Below are 17,704 nucleotides of genomic sequence, written 5' to 3'. Positions count from 1 at the left end.
CTGCAATAATCAGGGATTAATATCCGTGCAAATGTTAACATATAAATATTTGCAACTATATCAACTGCAATAATCGGATTAATATCAGTGCAAATGTTAAAATATAAATATCTGCAAATATATCAACTGCCATAATCAGCGATTAATATCAGTGCAAATGTTAAAATATAAATATCTGCAATTATATCAACTGTAATGATCAGTGATTAATATCAGTGGAAATATTAACATATAAATATCTGCAAAATATATCAACTGCAGTAATCAGGGATTAATGTCAGTCCAAATATTAACATATAAATATGTGCAAAATATATCAACTGCAGTAGTCAGGGATTAATATCAGTGCAGATGTTAAAATATAAATATTCACAAATACATCAACTGCAATAATCATGGATTAATATCAGTGCAAATGTTAACATATAAATATCTGCAAATATATCAAATGTAATAATCAGGGATTAATATCAGTACAAATATTAGCATATAAATATCTGCAAATATATCAACTGCAATAATCAGAGATTAATTTCAGTGCCAATTTTAAAACATAAATATCTGCAAATATATCAACTGCAATAATCAGGGATTAATATCAGTGCGAATATTAAAATATAAATATCTGCAAATATATCAACTGCAATAAGCAGGGATTAATATCAGTGCAAATATTAACATATAAATATCTGCAAATATATCAACTGCAATAATCAGGATTAATATCAGTGCAGGTGTTAAAATATAAGTATGTGCATATATATCAACTGCAATAATCTGCGATTAATATCAGTGCAGATGTTAAAATATAAATATCTGCAAAATATATCTACTGCAATAATCAGGGATTAATATCAGTGCAAATATTAACATATAAATATCTGCAAAATACATCAACTGCAGCAATCAGGGATTAATATCAGTGCAGATCTTAAAATATAAATATCTGCAAATATATCAACTGCAATAATCAGGGGTTAATATCAGTGCAAATGTTAAATTATAAATATCTGCAAAATGTATCAACTACAATAATCAGGGATTAATATCAGTGCAGATGTTCAAATATAAATATCTGCAAATATATCAACTGCAATAATCAGGGGTTAATATCAGTGCAAATGTTAAATTATAAATATCTGCAAAATGTATCAACTACAATAATCAGGGATTAATATCAGTGCAGATGTTCAAATATAAATATCTGCAAATATATCAACTGCAATGATCAAGGATTAGTTTCAGTGCAAATGTTAAAATATGAATATCTGCAAATATATCAACTGCAATGATCAGGGATTAATATCAGTGCAAATATTAACATATAAATATCTGCATAATATATCAAATGCAGTAATCAGGGATCAATATCAGTGCAGATCTTAAAATATAAATATCTGCAAATATATCAACTGCAATAATCAGTGATTAATATCATTGCAAATATTAACATAAATATCTGCAAAATATATCAACTGCAGTAATCGGGGATTAATATCAGTGCAAATGTGAAAATATAAATATCTGCAAATATACCAACTGCAATAATCAGACATTAATAACAGTGCAAGTGTGAAAATATAAATATCTGCAAATATATCAACTGCAATGATCAGGGATTAATATCAATGCACATGTTATAATAGAAATATCTTCAAATATATCAACTGCAATGATCATGGATTAATATCAGTGCAAATATTAACATATAAGTATCTGCAAAATATATCAACTGCAGTAATCAGGGATTAATATCAGTGCAGATGTTAAAATATAAATATCTGCAAATATATCAAATGTTAAAATATAAATATCGGCAAATATATCAACTGCAATGAACAGGGATTAATATCAATGCCAATATTAACATATAAGTATCAGCAAAATATATCGATTGCAGTAATCAGGGATTAATATCAGTGCAGATGTTAAAATATAAATATCTGCAAATATATCCAATGTTAAAATATAAATATCTGCAAATATATCAACTGCAATAATCAGGGATTTATATCAGTGCAAATGTTAACATATAAATATCTACAAATATCTCAAGTGCAATGATCAGGGATTAATATCAGTGCCAATGTTAACATATAAATATCTGCAAATATTTCAAATGTTAAAAAAAATCTGCAAATATATCAACTGCAATGATCATGGATTTATATCAGTGCAAATGTTAACATATAAATATCTACAAATATATCAACTGCAATCATCAGGGATTAATATCAGTGCAAATGTTCAAATATAAATATCTGCACATATATCAACTTCAATGATCATGGATTTATATCAGTGCAAATGTTCACATCTAAATATCTACAAATATTTCAACTGCAATGATCAGGGATTAATATCAGTGCAGATGTTAAAATATAAATATCTGCAAATATATCAACTGCAATGATCAGGGATTAATATCAGTGCAAATATTAACATATAAATATCTGCAAAATATATCAACTGCAGTAATCAGGATTAATATCAGTGCAGATCTTAAAATATAAATATCTGTAAATATATCAACTGCAATAATCAGGGATTAATATCAGTGCAAATGTTAAATTATAAATATCTGCAAATATATCAACTGCAATGATCAGGGATTAATATCAGTGCAAATATTAACATATAAATATCTGCAAAATATATCAACTGCAGTAACAGGGATCAATATCAGTGCAAATGTTAAAATATAAATATCTGCAAATATATTAACTGCAATAATTGGGGATTAATATCAGTGCAAATGTGAAAATATAAATATCTGCAAATATATCAACTGCAATGATCAGGGATTAATATCAGTGCAAATATTAACATATTAAATCTGCAAAATATATCAATTGCAATAATCAGGGATTAGTATCAGTGCAAATGTTAAAATATAAATATCTGCAAATATATCAACTGCAATAATCCGGGATTAATATCAGTGCAAATGTTAAAATATAAATATCTACAAATATGTCAACTGCAATAACGCGTGATTAATATCAGTTGAAATGTTAAAGTATAAATATCTGCAAATATATCAACTGCAATAATCAGGGATTAATATCTGTGCAAATATTATTTTATAAATATCTGCAAATATATCAACTGCAATAATCAGGGATTAATATCAGTGCGAATATTAAAATATAAATATCTGCAAATATATCAACTGCAATAAGCAGGGATTAATATCAGTGCAGATGTTAAAATATAAATATGTGCAGAAATATCAACTGCAATAATCAGCGATTAATATCAGTGCAGATGTTAAAATATAAATATCTGCAAATATATCAACTGCAATAATCAGGATTAATATCAGTGCAGATGTTAAAATATAAATATCTGCAAATATATCCAATGTTAAAATATAAATATCTGCAAATATATCAACTGCAATAATCAGGGATTTATATCAGTGCAAATGTTAACATATAAATATCTACAAATATATCAAGTGCAATGATCAGGGATTAATATCAGTGCCAATGTTAACATATAAATATCTGCAAATATTTCAAATGTTAAAAAAAATCTGCAAATATATCAACTGCAATGATCATGGATTTATATCAGTGCAAATGTTAACATATAAATATCTACAAATATATCAACTGCAATCATCAGGGATTAATATCAGTGCAAATGTTCAAATATAAATATCTGCACATATATCAACTTCAATGATCATGGATTTATATCAGTGCAAATGTTCACATCTAAATATCTACAAATATTTCAACTGCAATGATCAGGGATTAATATCAGTGCAGATGTTAAAATATAAATATCTGCAAATATATCAACTGCAATAATCAGGGGTTAATATCAGTGCAAATGTTAAATTATAAATATCTGCAAAATGTATCAACTACAATAATCAGGGATTAATATCAGTGCAGATGTTCAAATATAAATATCTGCAAATATATCAACTGCAATAATCAGGGGTTAATATCAGTGCAAATGTTAAATTATAAATATCTGCAAAATGTATCAACTACAATAATCAGGGATTAATATCAGTGCAGATGTTCAAATATAAATATCTGCAAATATATCAACTGCAATGATCAAGGATTAGTTTCAGTGCAAATGTTAAAATATGAATATCTGCAAATATATCAACTGCAATGATCAGGGATTAATATCAGTGCAAATATTAACATATAAATATCTGCATAATATATCAAATGCAGTAATCAGGGATCAATATCAGTGCAGATCTTAAAATATAAATATCTGCAAATATATCAACTGCAATAATCAGTGATTAATATCATTGCAAATATTAACATAAATATCTGCAAAATATATCAACTGCAGTAATCGGGGATTAATATCAGTGCAAATGTGAAAATATAAATATCTGCAAATATACCAACTGCAATAATCAGACATTAATAACAGTGCAAGTGTGAAAATATAAATATCTGCAAATATATCAACTGCAATGATCAGGGATTAATATCAATGCACATGTTATAATAGAAATATCTTCAAATATATCAACTGCAATGATCATGGATTAATATCAGTGCAAATATTAACATATAAGTATCTGCAAAATATATCAACTGCAGTAATCAGGGATTAATATCAGTGCAGATGTTAAAATATAAATATCTGCAAATATATCAAATGTTAAAATATAAATATCGGCAAATATATCAACTGCAATGAACAGGGATTAATATCAATGCCAATATTAACATATAAGTATCAGCAAAATATATCGATTGCAGTAATCAGGGATTAATATCAGTGCAGATGTTAAAATATAAATATCTGCAAATATATCCAATGTTAAAATATAAATATCTGCAAATATATCAACTGCAATAATCAGGGATTTATATCAGTGCAAATGTTAACATATAAATATCTACAAATATCTCAAGTGCAATGATCAGGGATTAATATCAGTGCCAATGTTAACATATAAATATCTGCAAATATTTCAAATGTTAAAAAAAATCTGCAAATATATCAACTGCAATGATCATGGATTTATATCAGTGCAAATGTTAACATATAAATATCTACAAATATATCAACTGCAATCATCAGGGATTAATATCAGTGCAAATGTTCAAATATAAATATCTGCACATATATCAACTTCAATGATCATGGATTTATATCAGTGCAAATGTTCACATCTAAATATCTACAAATATTTCAACTGCAATGATCAGGGATTAATATCAGTGCAGATGTTAAAATATAAATATCTGCAAATATATCAACTGCAATGATCAGGGATTAATATCAGTGCAAATATTAACATATAAATATCTGCAAAATATATCAACTGCAGTAATCAGGATTAATATCAGTGCAGATCTTAAAATATAAATATCTGTAAATATATCAACTGCAATAATCAGGGATTAATATCAGTGCAAATGTTAAATTATAAATATCTGCAAATATATCAACTGCAATGATCAGGGATTAATATCAGTGCAAATATTAACATATAAATATCTGCAAAATATATCAACTGCAGTAACAGGGATCAATATCAGTGCAAATGTTAAAATATAAATATCTGCAAATATATTAACTGCAATAATTGGGGATTAATATCAGTGCAAATGTGAAAATATAAATATCTGCAAATATATCAACTGCAATGATCAGGGATTAATATCAGTGCAAATATTAACATATTAAATCTGCAAAATATATCAATTGCAATAATCAGGGATTAGTATCAGTGCAAATGTTAAAATATAAATATCTGCAAATATATCAACTGCAATAATCCGGGATTAATATCAGTGCAAATGTTAAAATATAAATATCTACAAATATGTCAACTGCAATAACGCGTGATTAATATCAGTTGAAATGTTAAAGTATAAATATCTGCAAATATATCAACTGCAATAATCAGGGATTAATATCTGTGCAAATATTATTTTATAAATATCTGCAAATATATCAACTGCAATAATCAGGGATTAATATCAGTGCGAATATTAAAATATAAATATCTGCAAATATATCAACTGCAATAAGCAGGGATTAATATCAGTGCAGATGTTAAAATATAAATATGTGCAGAAATATCAACTGCAATAATCAGCGATTAATATCAGTGCAGAAGTTAAAATATAAATATCTGCAAATATATCAACTGCAATAATCAGGATTAATATCAGTGCAGATGTTAAAATATAAATATCTGCAAATATATCCAATGTTAAAATATAAATATCTGCAAATATATCAACTGCAATAATCAGGGATTTATATCAGTGCAAATGTTAACATATAAATATCTACAAATATATCAAGTGCAATGATCAGGGATTAATATCAGTGCCAATGTTAACATATAAATATCTGCAAATATTTCAAATGTTAAAAAAAATCTGCAAATATATCAACTGCAATGATCATGGATTTATATCAGTGCAAATGTTAACATATAAATATCTACAAATATATCAACTGCAATCATCAGGGATTAATATCAGTGCAAATGTTCAAATATAAATATCTGCACATATATCAACTTCAATGATCATGGATTTATATCAGTGCAAATGTTCACATCTAAATATCTACAAATATTTCAACTGCAATGATCAGGGATTAATATCAGTGCAGATGTTAAAATATAAATATCTGCAAATATATCAACTGCAATGATCAGGGATTAATATCAGTGCAAATATTAACATATAAATATCTGCAAAATATATCAACTGCAGTAATCAGGATTAATATCAGTGCAGATCTTAAAATATAAATATCTGTAAATATATCAACTGCAATAATCAGGGATTAATATCAGTGCAAATGTTAAATTATAAATATCTGCAAATATATCAACTGCAATGATCAGGGATTAATATCAGTGCAAATATTAACATATAAATATCTGCATAATATATCAAGTGCAGTAATCAGGGATCAATATCAGTGCAGATCTTAAAATATAAATATTTGCAAATATATCAACTGCAATGATCAGTGATTAATATCATTGCAAATATTAACATATAAATATCTGCAAAATATATCAACTGCAGTAACAGGGATCAATATCAGTGCAAATGTTAAAATATAAATATCTGCAAATATATTAACTGCAATAATTGGGGATTAATATCAGTGCAAATGTGAAAATATAAATATCTGCAAATATATCAACTGCAATGATCAGGGATTAATATCAGTGCAAATATTAACATATTAATATCAGCAAAATATATCAATTGCAATAATCAGGGATTAGTATCAGTGCAAATGTTAAAATATAAATATCTGCAAATATATCAACTGCAATAATCCGGGATTAATATCAGTGCAAATGTTAAAATATAAATATCTACAAATATGTCAACTGCAATAATGCGGGATTAATATCAGTTGAAATGTTAAAGTATAAATATCTGCAAATATATCAACTGCAATAATCAGGGATTAATATCTGTGCAAATATTATTTTATAAATATCTGCAAAAATATCAACTGCAATAATCGGGGATTAATATCATTGCAAATGGTAACATATAAATATCTGCAAATATATCAACTGCAATCATCAGGGATTAATATCAGTGCGAATATTAAAATATAAATATCTGCAAATATATCAACTGCAATAAGCAGGGATTAATATCAGTGCAAATATTAACATATAAATATCTGCAAATATATCAACTGCAATAATCAGGATTAATATCAGTGCAGATGTTAAAATATAAATATGTGCATATATATCAACTGCAATAATCAGCGATTAATATCAGTGCAGATGTTAAAATATAAATATCTGCAAATATATCAACTGCAATAATCAGGATTAATATCAGTGCAGATGTTAAAATATAAATATCTGCAAATATATCAACTGCAATAATCAGGGATTAATATCTGCAAATATTAATTTATAAATATCTGCAAATATATCAACTCCAATAATCGCGGATTAATATCAGTGCAAATGTTAACATATAAATATCTGCAAATATATCAACTGCAATAATCAGGGATTAATATCAGTGCGAATATTAAAATATAAATATCTGCAAATATATCAATTGCAATAAGCAGGGATTAATATTAGTGCCGATGTTAATATATAAATATCTGCAAATATATCAACTGAAATAATCAGGGATTAACATCAGTGCAAATGTTAACATAAATATCTGTAAAATACATCAACTGCAATGATCAGGGATTAATATCAGTGCAAATATTAACATATAAATATCTGCAAAATATATCAACTGTAGTAATCGGGGATTAATATCAATTTAGATCTTAAAATATAAATATCTGCAAATATATCAACTGCAATAATCAGGGATTAATATCAGTGCAAACGTTAAATTACAAATATCTGCAAAATATATCAACTACAATAATCAGGGATTAATATCGTTGCAGATTTTAAAATATAAATAACTGCAAATATATCAACTGCAATGATCAGGGATTAATATCAGTGCAAATGTTAAAATATAAATATCTGCAAATATATCAACTGTAATGATCAGGGATTAATATCAGTGCAAATATTAACATATAAATATCTGCAAAATATATCAACTGCAGTAATCAGGGATCAATATCAGTGCAGATCTTAAAATATAAATATCTGCAAATATATCAACTGCAATAATCAGTGATTAATATCAGTGTAAATATTAACATATAAATATCTGCAAAATATATCAACTGTAGTAATCAGGGATTAATATCAGTTTAGATCTTAAAATATAAATATCTGCAAATATATCAACTGCCATAATCAGGGATTAATATCAGTGCAAATGTTAAATTATAAATATCTGCAAAATATATCAACTACAATAATCAGGGATTAATATCAGTGCAGATGTTAAAATTTAAATATCTGCAAATATATCAACTGCAATGATCAGGGATTAATATCAGTGCAAATGTTAAAATATAAATATCTGCAAATATATTAGCTGCAATGATCAGGGATTAATATCAGTGCAAATATTAACATATAAATATCTGCAAAATATATCAACTGCATTAATCAGGGATCAATATCAGTGCAGATCTTAAAATATAAATATCTGCAAATATATCAACTGCAGTAACAGGGATCAATATCAGTGCAAATGTTAAAATATAAATATCTGCAAAATATATCAACTGCACTAATCAGGGATTAATATCAGTGCAGATGTTAAAATATAAATATCTGCAAATATATCAACTGCAATGATCAGGGATTAATATCAATGCAAATGTTAAAATATAAATATCTGCAAAATATATCAACTGCAGTAATCAGGGATCAATATCAGTGCAGATCTTGAAATATAAATATCTGCAAATATATCAACTGCAACGATCAGGGATTAATATCAGTGCAAATGTTAAAATATAAATATCTGCATAATATATCAACTGCAATAATCAGGGATTAATATCAGTGCAGATGTTAAAATATAAATATCTGCAAATATATCAACTGCAATGATCAGGGATTAATATCAGTGCAAATGTTAAAATATAAATATCTGCAAAATATTTCAACTGCAATAATCAGGGATTAATATCAGTGCAGATGTTAAATTATAAATATCTGCAAATAGATCAACTGCAATGATCAGGGATTAATATCAATGCAAATGTTAAAATATAAATATCTGCAAAATATATCAACTGCAATAATCCGGGTTTAATATCTGTGCAAATGTTAACATATAAATATCTGCAAATATATCAACTGCAATAATCAGGGCTTAATATAAATACTTTAAAATATAAATATTTGCAAAAATGTAAGATGCAATATAAGTTCAATTATTAAAGAATAAATGTTTGCAAATATATAAACTGGACTAATCAGGGATTAATTCCAATTAAAATAACTTTATACTGAATATCTGTAATTGCAAAAGTTGGCATTAACACCAATAAAAGCACCTATACTTTCAATGATCGGGAATTAATCTCAAATGATTAAAATATCAATAACTATAAATATGTAGAGTGCAATAATCAGGAATTTGTTTCAATAAACAATCTGAAATCTAATCTCTAATTGTAATAATCTGGGATTGATCTCAACGGAAACATCTTAAATCTAAATATCTCTAATTGTCAAAATCAGGGATTGATTTCGATGGAAATATTTTAATTCTAAATATGTATAATTGCAATTATTTATTTAGGGATTGTGACTCCCCGGTACCAGGCGGTACCAGGAGGCTGATGATCCCTCAACGTTACGCTGTAAATTTCTTGAGGGAAAGTACTAGCGTGATAAAACCAGACGACTGCTCTGTGTTCCAACTGACTGAGCTGGGATTGCACAAGGGGTCTCGTTCAGAGTCCTTTACTCTCCTCCTGGCATTGAGTCCGACGATGGGGGTCATTCACCTCCCAGGAGCGCAGAGCCTAGGTACTGACGGCAGGATGGGTCTGGCCCACCCCAGCGCTGTCCCATTGTCGTCCCCCCCGCCCCCCCATATAATTGCAATAATTATCTGTAAATGTATAAACTGCAATAATCAGACATTAATCTCAATAAGAGTATCTTAATATATAATTATCTTAAATATGTAAACTGTAACGATCAAACCTGACTACAGCTGAAAAGCCATTTTGTCAATGTTTTTTATCCTGCATGCATCAGGACAATCGCAAGGATACCAATGTCAGGGGGAAGCAACAATTTTATACTGCCTGAGAAGAGAGTGCTGATTGGTTGGCAAGCGGACTCTGATCGGTAGAGGCATTGCCATGGAGAATGCACCAATTCATGGTGACTGACTGTTAACTGCCAAGCGTAATCGGACATTAATCTCAATAAAGATATTTTAAAATATAAATGTTTTCAATATATGTATGAACTGTAATAACCAGACATGAATCTCCAAAATGATTTTTAAATATAAATACCTGTGAATATATAAATAAATAAATCTCAAAAATATTTAAAAATAGAACTATCTGTAAGATTTAACTAATAATCAGATATTAATCTCAATAAAAATATTTTAAAATTTAATTATATTAAAACATAAATATCTAAAATATAACTAAATCAGATTTTAATCTCAATGAAAATATTTTAAAATATAAATATCTGTAAAATATGAAGACATAAATCTCAAAATTAAATACATATAAAATATAACTGATAATCAGATATTAATCTCGATAAAAATATTTTAAAATATAAATCTCTAAAATATAAACACAAATCTCAAAAAATTTAAAAATATAAACATTTGTAAAATAAAAATATAAATCTCAAAAAGCATTTTAAAATATAAATATCTAAAAATATAACTGATTATCAGATCTTAATCCCAAAAATATTTTAAAATATAAGCATCTTAAATATATAAACTGCAATAATCAAGGATTAATCTCTAAAAAATATTTTAAAATATGAACATCTAAAATAAAAAGTCATAAATCTCAAAAGTATTTTAGAATATAAATATCTGTAAAATATAACTAATAATCACATATTAATCTAGATTAAAAATATTTTAAAATATAAATATCTTAAATATATAAACTAATGATCAGGGATTAATGTCAATAAAAATATTTTAAGCTATAAATATCTGTAGACAGGCAAACTCTAATAATCAGGGATTAAACAGTTGGAGAGCTATTACTAGACTAATTCCAGGAATGCGCGGGGTGTTTTATGAGGGAAGGTCGGACAGGTTAGGCTTGTATCCGCTGGAGTTTAGAAGAGTGAGAGGCGACTTGATTGAAACCTTTAAGATCCTGAGGGGTCTTGGACAGGGTGGACTTGGAGAGAATGTTTCCTCTTGTGGGAGAATCTAGAACGAGGGGGGTGGGGGGGTCACTGTTTAAAAATAAGGGGTCACCCATTTAGGACGGAGATTAGGAGAAATGTTCGCTCTCCGAGGGTGGTGAGTCTTTGGAACTCTCTCCCTCAAAAGGTGGTAGAAGCAGAGCCTTTGAATATTTTTAAGGCAGAGGTGGGTAGATTCTGGATTAACAAGGGGGTGAAAGGTTATCAAGGGGGGGAGGGGAGGCGGGAATGTGGGGTTGAGGTGACAATCAGATCAGCCGCCATCTTATTGAATGGGGGAGCAGGGCTCGAGGGGCCGATAGGCCTCCTCCTGCTCCTGATTCGGATGTATGAATCTCATAATAAAAATTTATCAAAACCTAAATATCGATAACCTGCAATCGTGGGGGAGTAATATAAACACAGGTGCATTTAATATAAGTAGAATATGCATTAAAATATTATAAATTTATACGTTTGTATTACGGGGAACTCTCCTTCTGTAGAGGATTGTGAAAACTCAGCCCTTGAGGGCACTCAGGCCTGTGGGATTGAGAGATCTTTGTGGGGGGTGGGGGTTCGAGGGGAGTGGGTTGGGAAGTGCAGTCGCGGTTGATTTGAAAATTGAGTAGTGGGAGCAAGACTGAGGGGCTGAGTGGCTCCCTTCTACTCCTCTTGCGTGTTTGCCCCATCACAACCTTGTCCTTGCTTTTGCAAGTGTCAAGGCCGTGCCTAGCTTCCGTTGCCCCCTCCAATTTGTTACGACACTGCCGATGGTAAATGCTGCGCTGCTCAAGTCCCAGGGGGGAAACTTGAAACAATTGCCACAACTGTTTTTTGCAATTTGTATGTATTTCGAGATGTATGCCTTGAATTCAGTGGTAATAAGACCACCGAGTCTTGTAGGTTTCTTACAAAACTAAATTAAACCTTTATTAATAGAAGAAACGATTTTTAAGTACACACGTAGATCTACAAATCACGTCGATGAAGGCTCCTGAATTGCCTGGTTAATCTGACTCCCAGTTACACTTTCATTCAGGCAACAGTAAGGCACACAGATTTTAAAAGAACCGGGCAAAGAAACACGATACCCTGAACAATCCAATTCAAAGTGAGTTTTCCCGAGCTCCAGTTCGTTGTCGACAGCAGCTTGAGGCACAGGTGCAGGAGGCCTTTCGGCCTTGTTTCAGATCATATATGCCTGCCCTTTACACACAGCATTCTCTCCTTTATGCATATTTTCCCCTTCAAATGCAAATTCCCATTGTTTCACTATGTCTTTGGACTTTATCTCTAATAATAAATATCTCTAATAGTCCCAATTTTACCAGTAATGTTTGGGAAAAATAAACACACTGGACAGAATTTTCTGCCTGTCAAGCGGGTGGGCCTGACCCAATCACAGCGGGCAGGGAGCCGATCCCCACTGGAGAAGCAGGCTGCGCCTTAGGGTGGGGGGGGGAATCCCGAAATCAAGAGTACGCCCTTTCTCGCATGCGCACAAAAGAGGGCACATCTCCCTGAGGCTACGTGCTGCCTCAGGGAGATTGGCTGTTCTGTGACAAACATTAACAATAGAGAAAAAAAAAATTCTTGACGTGTCCCCTCATGTGTCACTGTCACATGAGTTGAGACATGTCCATAATTTTTACAAAAACTTGAATAAAATTTTTTGAAACCTACGTGAAAGCTCACCCCGCCGGCGGATGAGGTCTCATGCTTTTTCTAATACCCTCCACGGCTCCCGGACTGCCCACCAACCTCAAGGTAGGCCGGGCAGGTCCATTAATTAGTTTAATGACTCAGTCAATGGCCTCAATTGGCCATTGACAGGTCGGCGGGCACGCACAGCTGATTTAACTGTGCCCCCCCACCCCCCCCTCCGCCTTCCTGACAATTTAAATGGGGCGGGATGATGGGGAGTTCTGTCTGATGTCACCGCGCGTCATTTCACGCATCGGCGAGCGGGCCCCGCCCCACCCCCGGCTCAGCGACGGGAAAATCCCGTTGTTTCACTATCCCTTTGGACTTTACCTCTCTAATAATGAAACTATCTCACAGTACCAATTTTAACGTTTGGGAAAAGTAAACACACTGTTTCTTAACTCCTCCTGGCTAGGTGTAATATTTCACCCCCTCTTTTGAATTCAAGCTGCTCTGGCTTACTCAACAATGCAAATGTTCCCTTTACCCCTCACAATCTAAAACTCCCGCCCGCCCCCCCCCCCCCCCACATGTTTACCTACTTACCATTTCGATACACCGAAGGCTTCAGACCAGCTGCTTTAAATTTAGTTAAGTCCCCCACACACACACACACACACACACATACATGTGGACACGGACCCCGCTTTTGCTGTACAACAAATTCCTGTGACATGATGAAACTTATCTTCCTGACGGTGTTGTGTCTCCACCCCCCCCCCCACCTTCCCCACAACGACCCGCCTCCCCCTCCTCTCCTCTGTTGCAGGGCCTCCTGCGGATGCCTGGTGCCAGCCCCTCACATCCGTGCACTGGGCACACCTGCACGACGCGGACTGAGAGCCTGCGCGGTCCGGGAGGAGGGGAGGAGGAGGAGGAGGAGGAGGAGGAGGAGCGAGAGGAGTGAGCGAGCGAGCGAGGGAGGGGTGGCGAGGCGGGAAGGCGAAAGGACGACGCCCGAGCTAGAGGAGGAACCCCTCCACCCCTGCCCCCCCTCCCCTACCCCCTCCCCCCACCCACCCCCACGATCAAGGGCCAGGCGCCCGCCTCCGATGAGCCAGCCTCGACGGTGCGACCCCCGAGAGAGCCCCGGCACCCCGCTACCCTCGGAGACGGCGCTGGAGACGACGACGACGACGACGACGATGACGGGGCCGGCGGAGGGACACGGTGTTGGCGGCAAGACGCCCGGAGAGGAGGACGAGGGGGCGAGGGACGACCTCGGCGGCGGGGGGGAAGGGCCGGACCGGGGTGGCGGTGGTGGGGGGGACGAGTGGGAGGGAGTCGGCGCCGGTGGTGGGGAGCCTGAGGCTGGACCCCGCGCCCAGCGCCCCAAGGGCGGCGCCCCAGCGAGGAGGGGCCAGGCCCGCCTCCCCCGACGGCCCCCGCTGCGCTGCAGCGACTGCGGCAAGCGCTTCCGGCGCTCCTGGCGCCTCTGCTGGCACCGCGCGCGGCACCCGCCCCGCACCCCCTTCATCTGCTCCAGCTGCGGGCGCGTCTTCGGCTACTTCCAGGTGCTGGCCCGGCACCGGTGCCCGCAGGAGGCGTTGAGAGGTCAGGCGCCGGCGGGCGACGGTGAAGCCGAGCGCCCCTACCTCTGCCCGCTGTGCCCCAAGCGCTTCGCCACGCCCTGGTACCTGCAGAAGCACCGGCGGCGCCACGAGCGGCCGCCCTCCTTCGTCTGCGCCGACTGCGGGCGGGCGTTCAAGGAGCGCTATGAGCTGGCGCGGCACCAGCTCATCCACGATCCCCGGCGCCCCCACCGCTGCCCGGTCTGCCTCCAGCGCTTCGGCCGGCCGGAGGGGCTTGCCTGCCACCTGCGGGCGCAGCACGGGCCACCCCGGCGCCGGCCCTTCCGCTGCGGGGTGTGCGGCAAGGCCTACAGCCGCTCGGCGCACCTCCTGCGCCACGAGTACGGCCACACGGGCGAGCGGCCCTACCCGTGCACCGAGTGCGGCAAGGCCTTCCGGGACCCGGGCACCCTGCGCCGGCACCGGCGGCTGCACCAGAGGCCGACCCCGCCCCGGCGGGCGGTGGGCGGGGGGGAGGAGGAGGAAGAAGGGGAGGAGGAAGGGGTGGAGGAAGGGGAGGAGGAGGTGCCGGCCGCCGGAGCCGCGGCGGCGGCGCCGGCCGCCCCTCCTCCTGCCCCCCGACCGCCGGCCCCGGCCGGCATCAAGTGCGCTGTCTGCGGCAAGCCCTTCGCCGACGCCGGCGCCCTGGAGCGCCACCACCTCCAGGGGCACGCCGGGCAGGGGCCCTTCCCCTGCCCGCTGTGCCGGCTGGCCTTCGCCACCTCGGGCGAGCTGCAGGCCCACCAGGCCGGCCACGGGCACCCCCCTCCCCCGCCCGGCTTCTCCTGCGGCCAGTGCGGGCGCAGCTACAGCCGGGCCTCCCACCTGCTGCGCCACCAGCGCAGCCACACCGACGAGCGGCCCTTCGGCTGCCCGGCCTGCGGCAAGGGCTTCGTCAACTCCTACGAGCTGCTGCGGCACCGGCTGACCCACACGGACGAGGCCCCCCACCCCTGCCCGCTGTGCGACAAGCGCTTCAAGCGGCCCCACTACCTGGCGCAGCACCTGCGCACCCACAGCGACCAGACCCCCTACGCCTGCCCCTCCTGCGACAAGCGCTTCAAGACCGCCTCCTACCTCCTCAAGCACCAGAGCCGGCACCAGCCCGAGCCGCCGCGCCACACCTGCGGGGACTGCGGCAAGGGGTTCCGCTACCCCTACGAGCTGGCGCGCCATGGGCGCTCCCACTCGGACCAGGCCCCGTACCCTTGCCCCGCCTGCCCCCGGGCCTTCAAGAGCGGCCGGGACCTGGACCAGCACGCCCGCCTCCACACCGGCGAGCGGCCCTACGTCTGCCCCTCCTGCGGCAAGGGCTTCACCCGCTCCTCCATGCTGGGCCGGCACCGGCGCACCCACACCCAGCTGCGCCCCCACTCCTGCCCGGCCTGCGGCAAGGCCTTCAAGGCCCCCTCGGGGCTCCGGGGCCACCAGCGGCGCAATTGCCGGGCCTACCGGGAAGCCGGCGGGGGTGGAGGGGGTTGCGGCGGCGGGGCCCAGCCGGCTGCCCAGTCCCCCTCCCCCCCCGCCCCCGCCGCCGCCGCCCCCGCCGCCGCCCCGCCAGCCCCCGCCGCCGGCCCTCCGTCGCCGGTCCCGGACGAGACCCCGCTCTCCCGGATGGGGCCCCCCGAGCCCTACGACTGTGCCCTGTGCCGGGGCACCTTCCGGCAGCTGGTGGACTTCCTGAAGCACCGCTGCCCCCTGCCCGAGGAGCGGCCCCCCGCCTTCCGCTGCCCGCGGTGCCCCGAGGCTTTCGCCCGGGCCTTCGAGCTGGCCTGCCACCTCCCCTGCCACTCCTCCGAGCCCCCCCTCCGGTGCCCCCGCTGATCGGCGGTGGGGGGTGGGGGGTGGGGGGGCGGGGGTGTGGGGGAGACGGGGTTGTGGCTGTCCCTCTCCCTCGGGACAGCGAGCTGGGCCGGAAGGGACCACCACCACCACCACCCCCCCACTCCGCTCCGCAGCTTCGGCCTTGCCGAGGTCAATACTGGTCCCAGCCCAAAGCTCTCCTCCCAACCCCCTCCCCTTCTCTCTCCCCCCTCCCCTTCTCTCTCCCTCTCTCTCCCCTTCTCTCTCTCCCCTTCTCTCTATCCCCTTCTCTCCCTCTCCCCTTCTCTCCCTCTCCCCTTCTCTCCCTCTCCCCTTCTCTCTCTCCCCTTCTCTCTCTCCCCTTCTCTCTCTCTCCCCTTCTCTCTCTCCCCTTCTCTCTCTCCCCTTCTCTCTCTCCCCTTCTCTCTCTCCCCTTCTCTCTCCCTCTCCCCTTCTCTCTCTCTCCCCTTCTCTCTCTCCCCTTCTCTCCCCTTCTCTCCCTCTCCCCTTCTCTCTCTCCCCTTCTCTCTCCCCTTCTCTCCCTCTCCCCTTCTCTCTCTCCCCTTCTCTCTCTCCCCTTCTCTCCTCTTCTCTCCATCTCCCCTTCTCTCTCTCCCCTTCTCTCTCCCCTTCTCTCTCTCCCCTTCTCTCTCTCCCCTTCTCTCCCTCTCCCCCTCTCCCCTTCTCTCTCTCCCCTTCTCTCTCTCCCCTTCTCTCTCTCCCCTTCTCTCTCTCCCCTTCTCTCCCTCTCCCCCTCTCCCCTTCTCTCTCTCCCCTTCTCTCTCTCCCCTTCTCTCTCTCCCCTTCTCTCCTCTTCTCTCCATCTCCCCTT

General features: G+C 38.8%; 2 protein-coding genes across 4 annotated transcripts in view; both read left to right on the top strand.

Annotated features, from left to right (window-relative positions):
- Window positions 1–14,406, top strand: part of ercc1 (excision repair cross-complementation group 1) — a 164,522-nt gene extending 150,116 nt beyond the window's left edge. For all 3 annotated transcript variants that reach the window (XM_041180093.1, XM_041180090.1, XM_041180091.1), the window contains exon 10: window positions 14,268–14,406. In XM_041180093.1, the coding sequence (XP_041036027.1) occupies window positions 14,268–14,405 (138 nt within the window). In that variant the 3' untranslated portion in view covers window position 14,406. The remainder of the gene's footprint in view (window positions 1–14,267) is intronic.
- Window positions 14,407–14,525: 119 nt separating this feature from the next.
- Window positions 14,526–16,893, top strand: LOC121273093 (zinc finger protein 345-like). Its single transcript, XM_041180057.1, has one exon. The coding sequence runs from the start codon at window positions 14,551–14,553 to the stop codon at window positions 16,891–16,893; it is 2,343 nt and encodes a 780-aa protein (XP_041035991.1). The 5' UTR covers window positions 14,526–14,550.
- Window positions 16,894–17,704: the final 811 nt, after the last annotated feature.

This window comes from Carcharodon carcharias, chromosome 39, assembly GCF_017639515.1.
Source record: "Carcharodon carcharias isolate sCarCar2 chromosome 39, sCarCar2.pri, whole genome shotgun sequence".
NCBI classification, from domain to species: Eukaryota; Metazoa; Chordata; class Chondrichthyes; order Lamniformes; family Lamnidae; genus Carcharodon; species Carcharodon carcharias.
The sequence above is the reverse complement of the archived record's forward strand: the minus strand, read 5'-3'. Positions and strand labels throughout refer to the sequence as shown.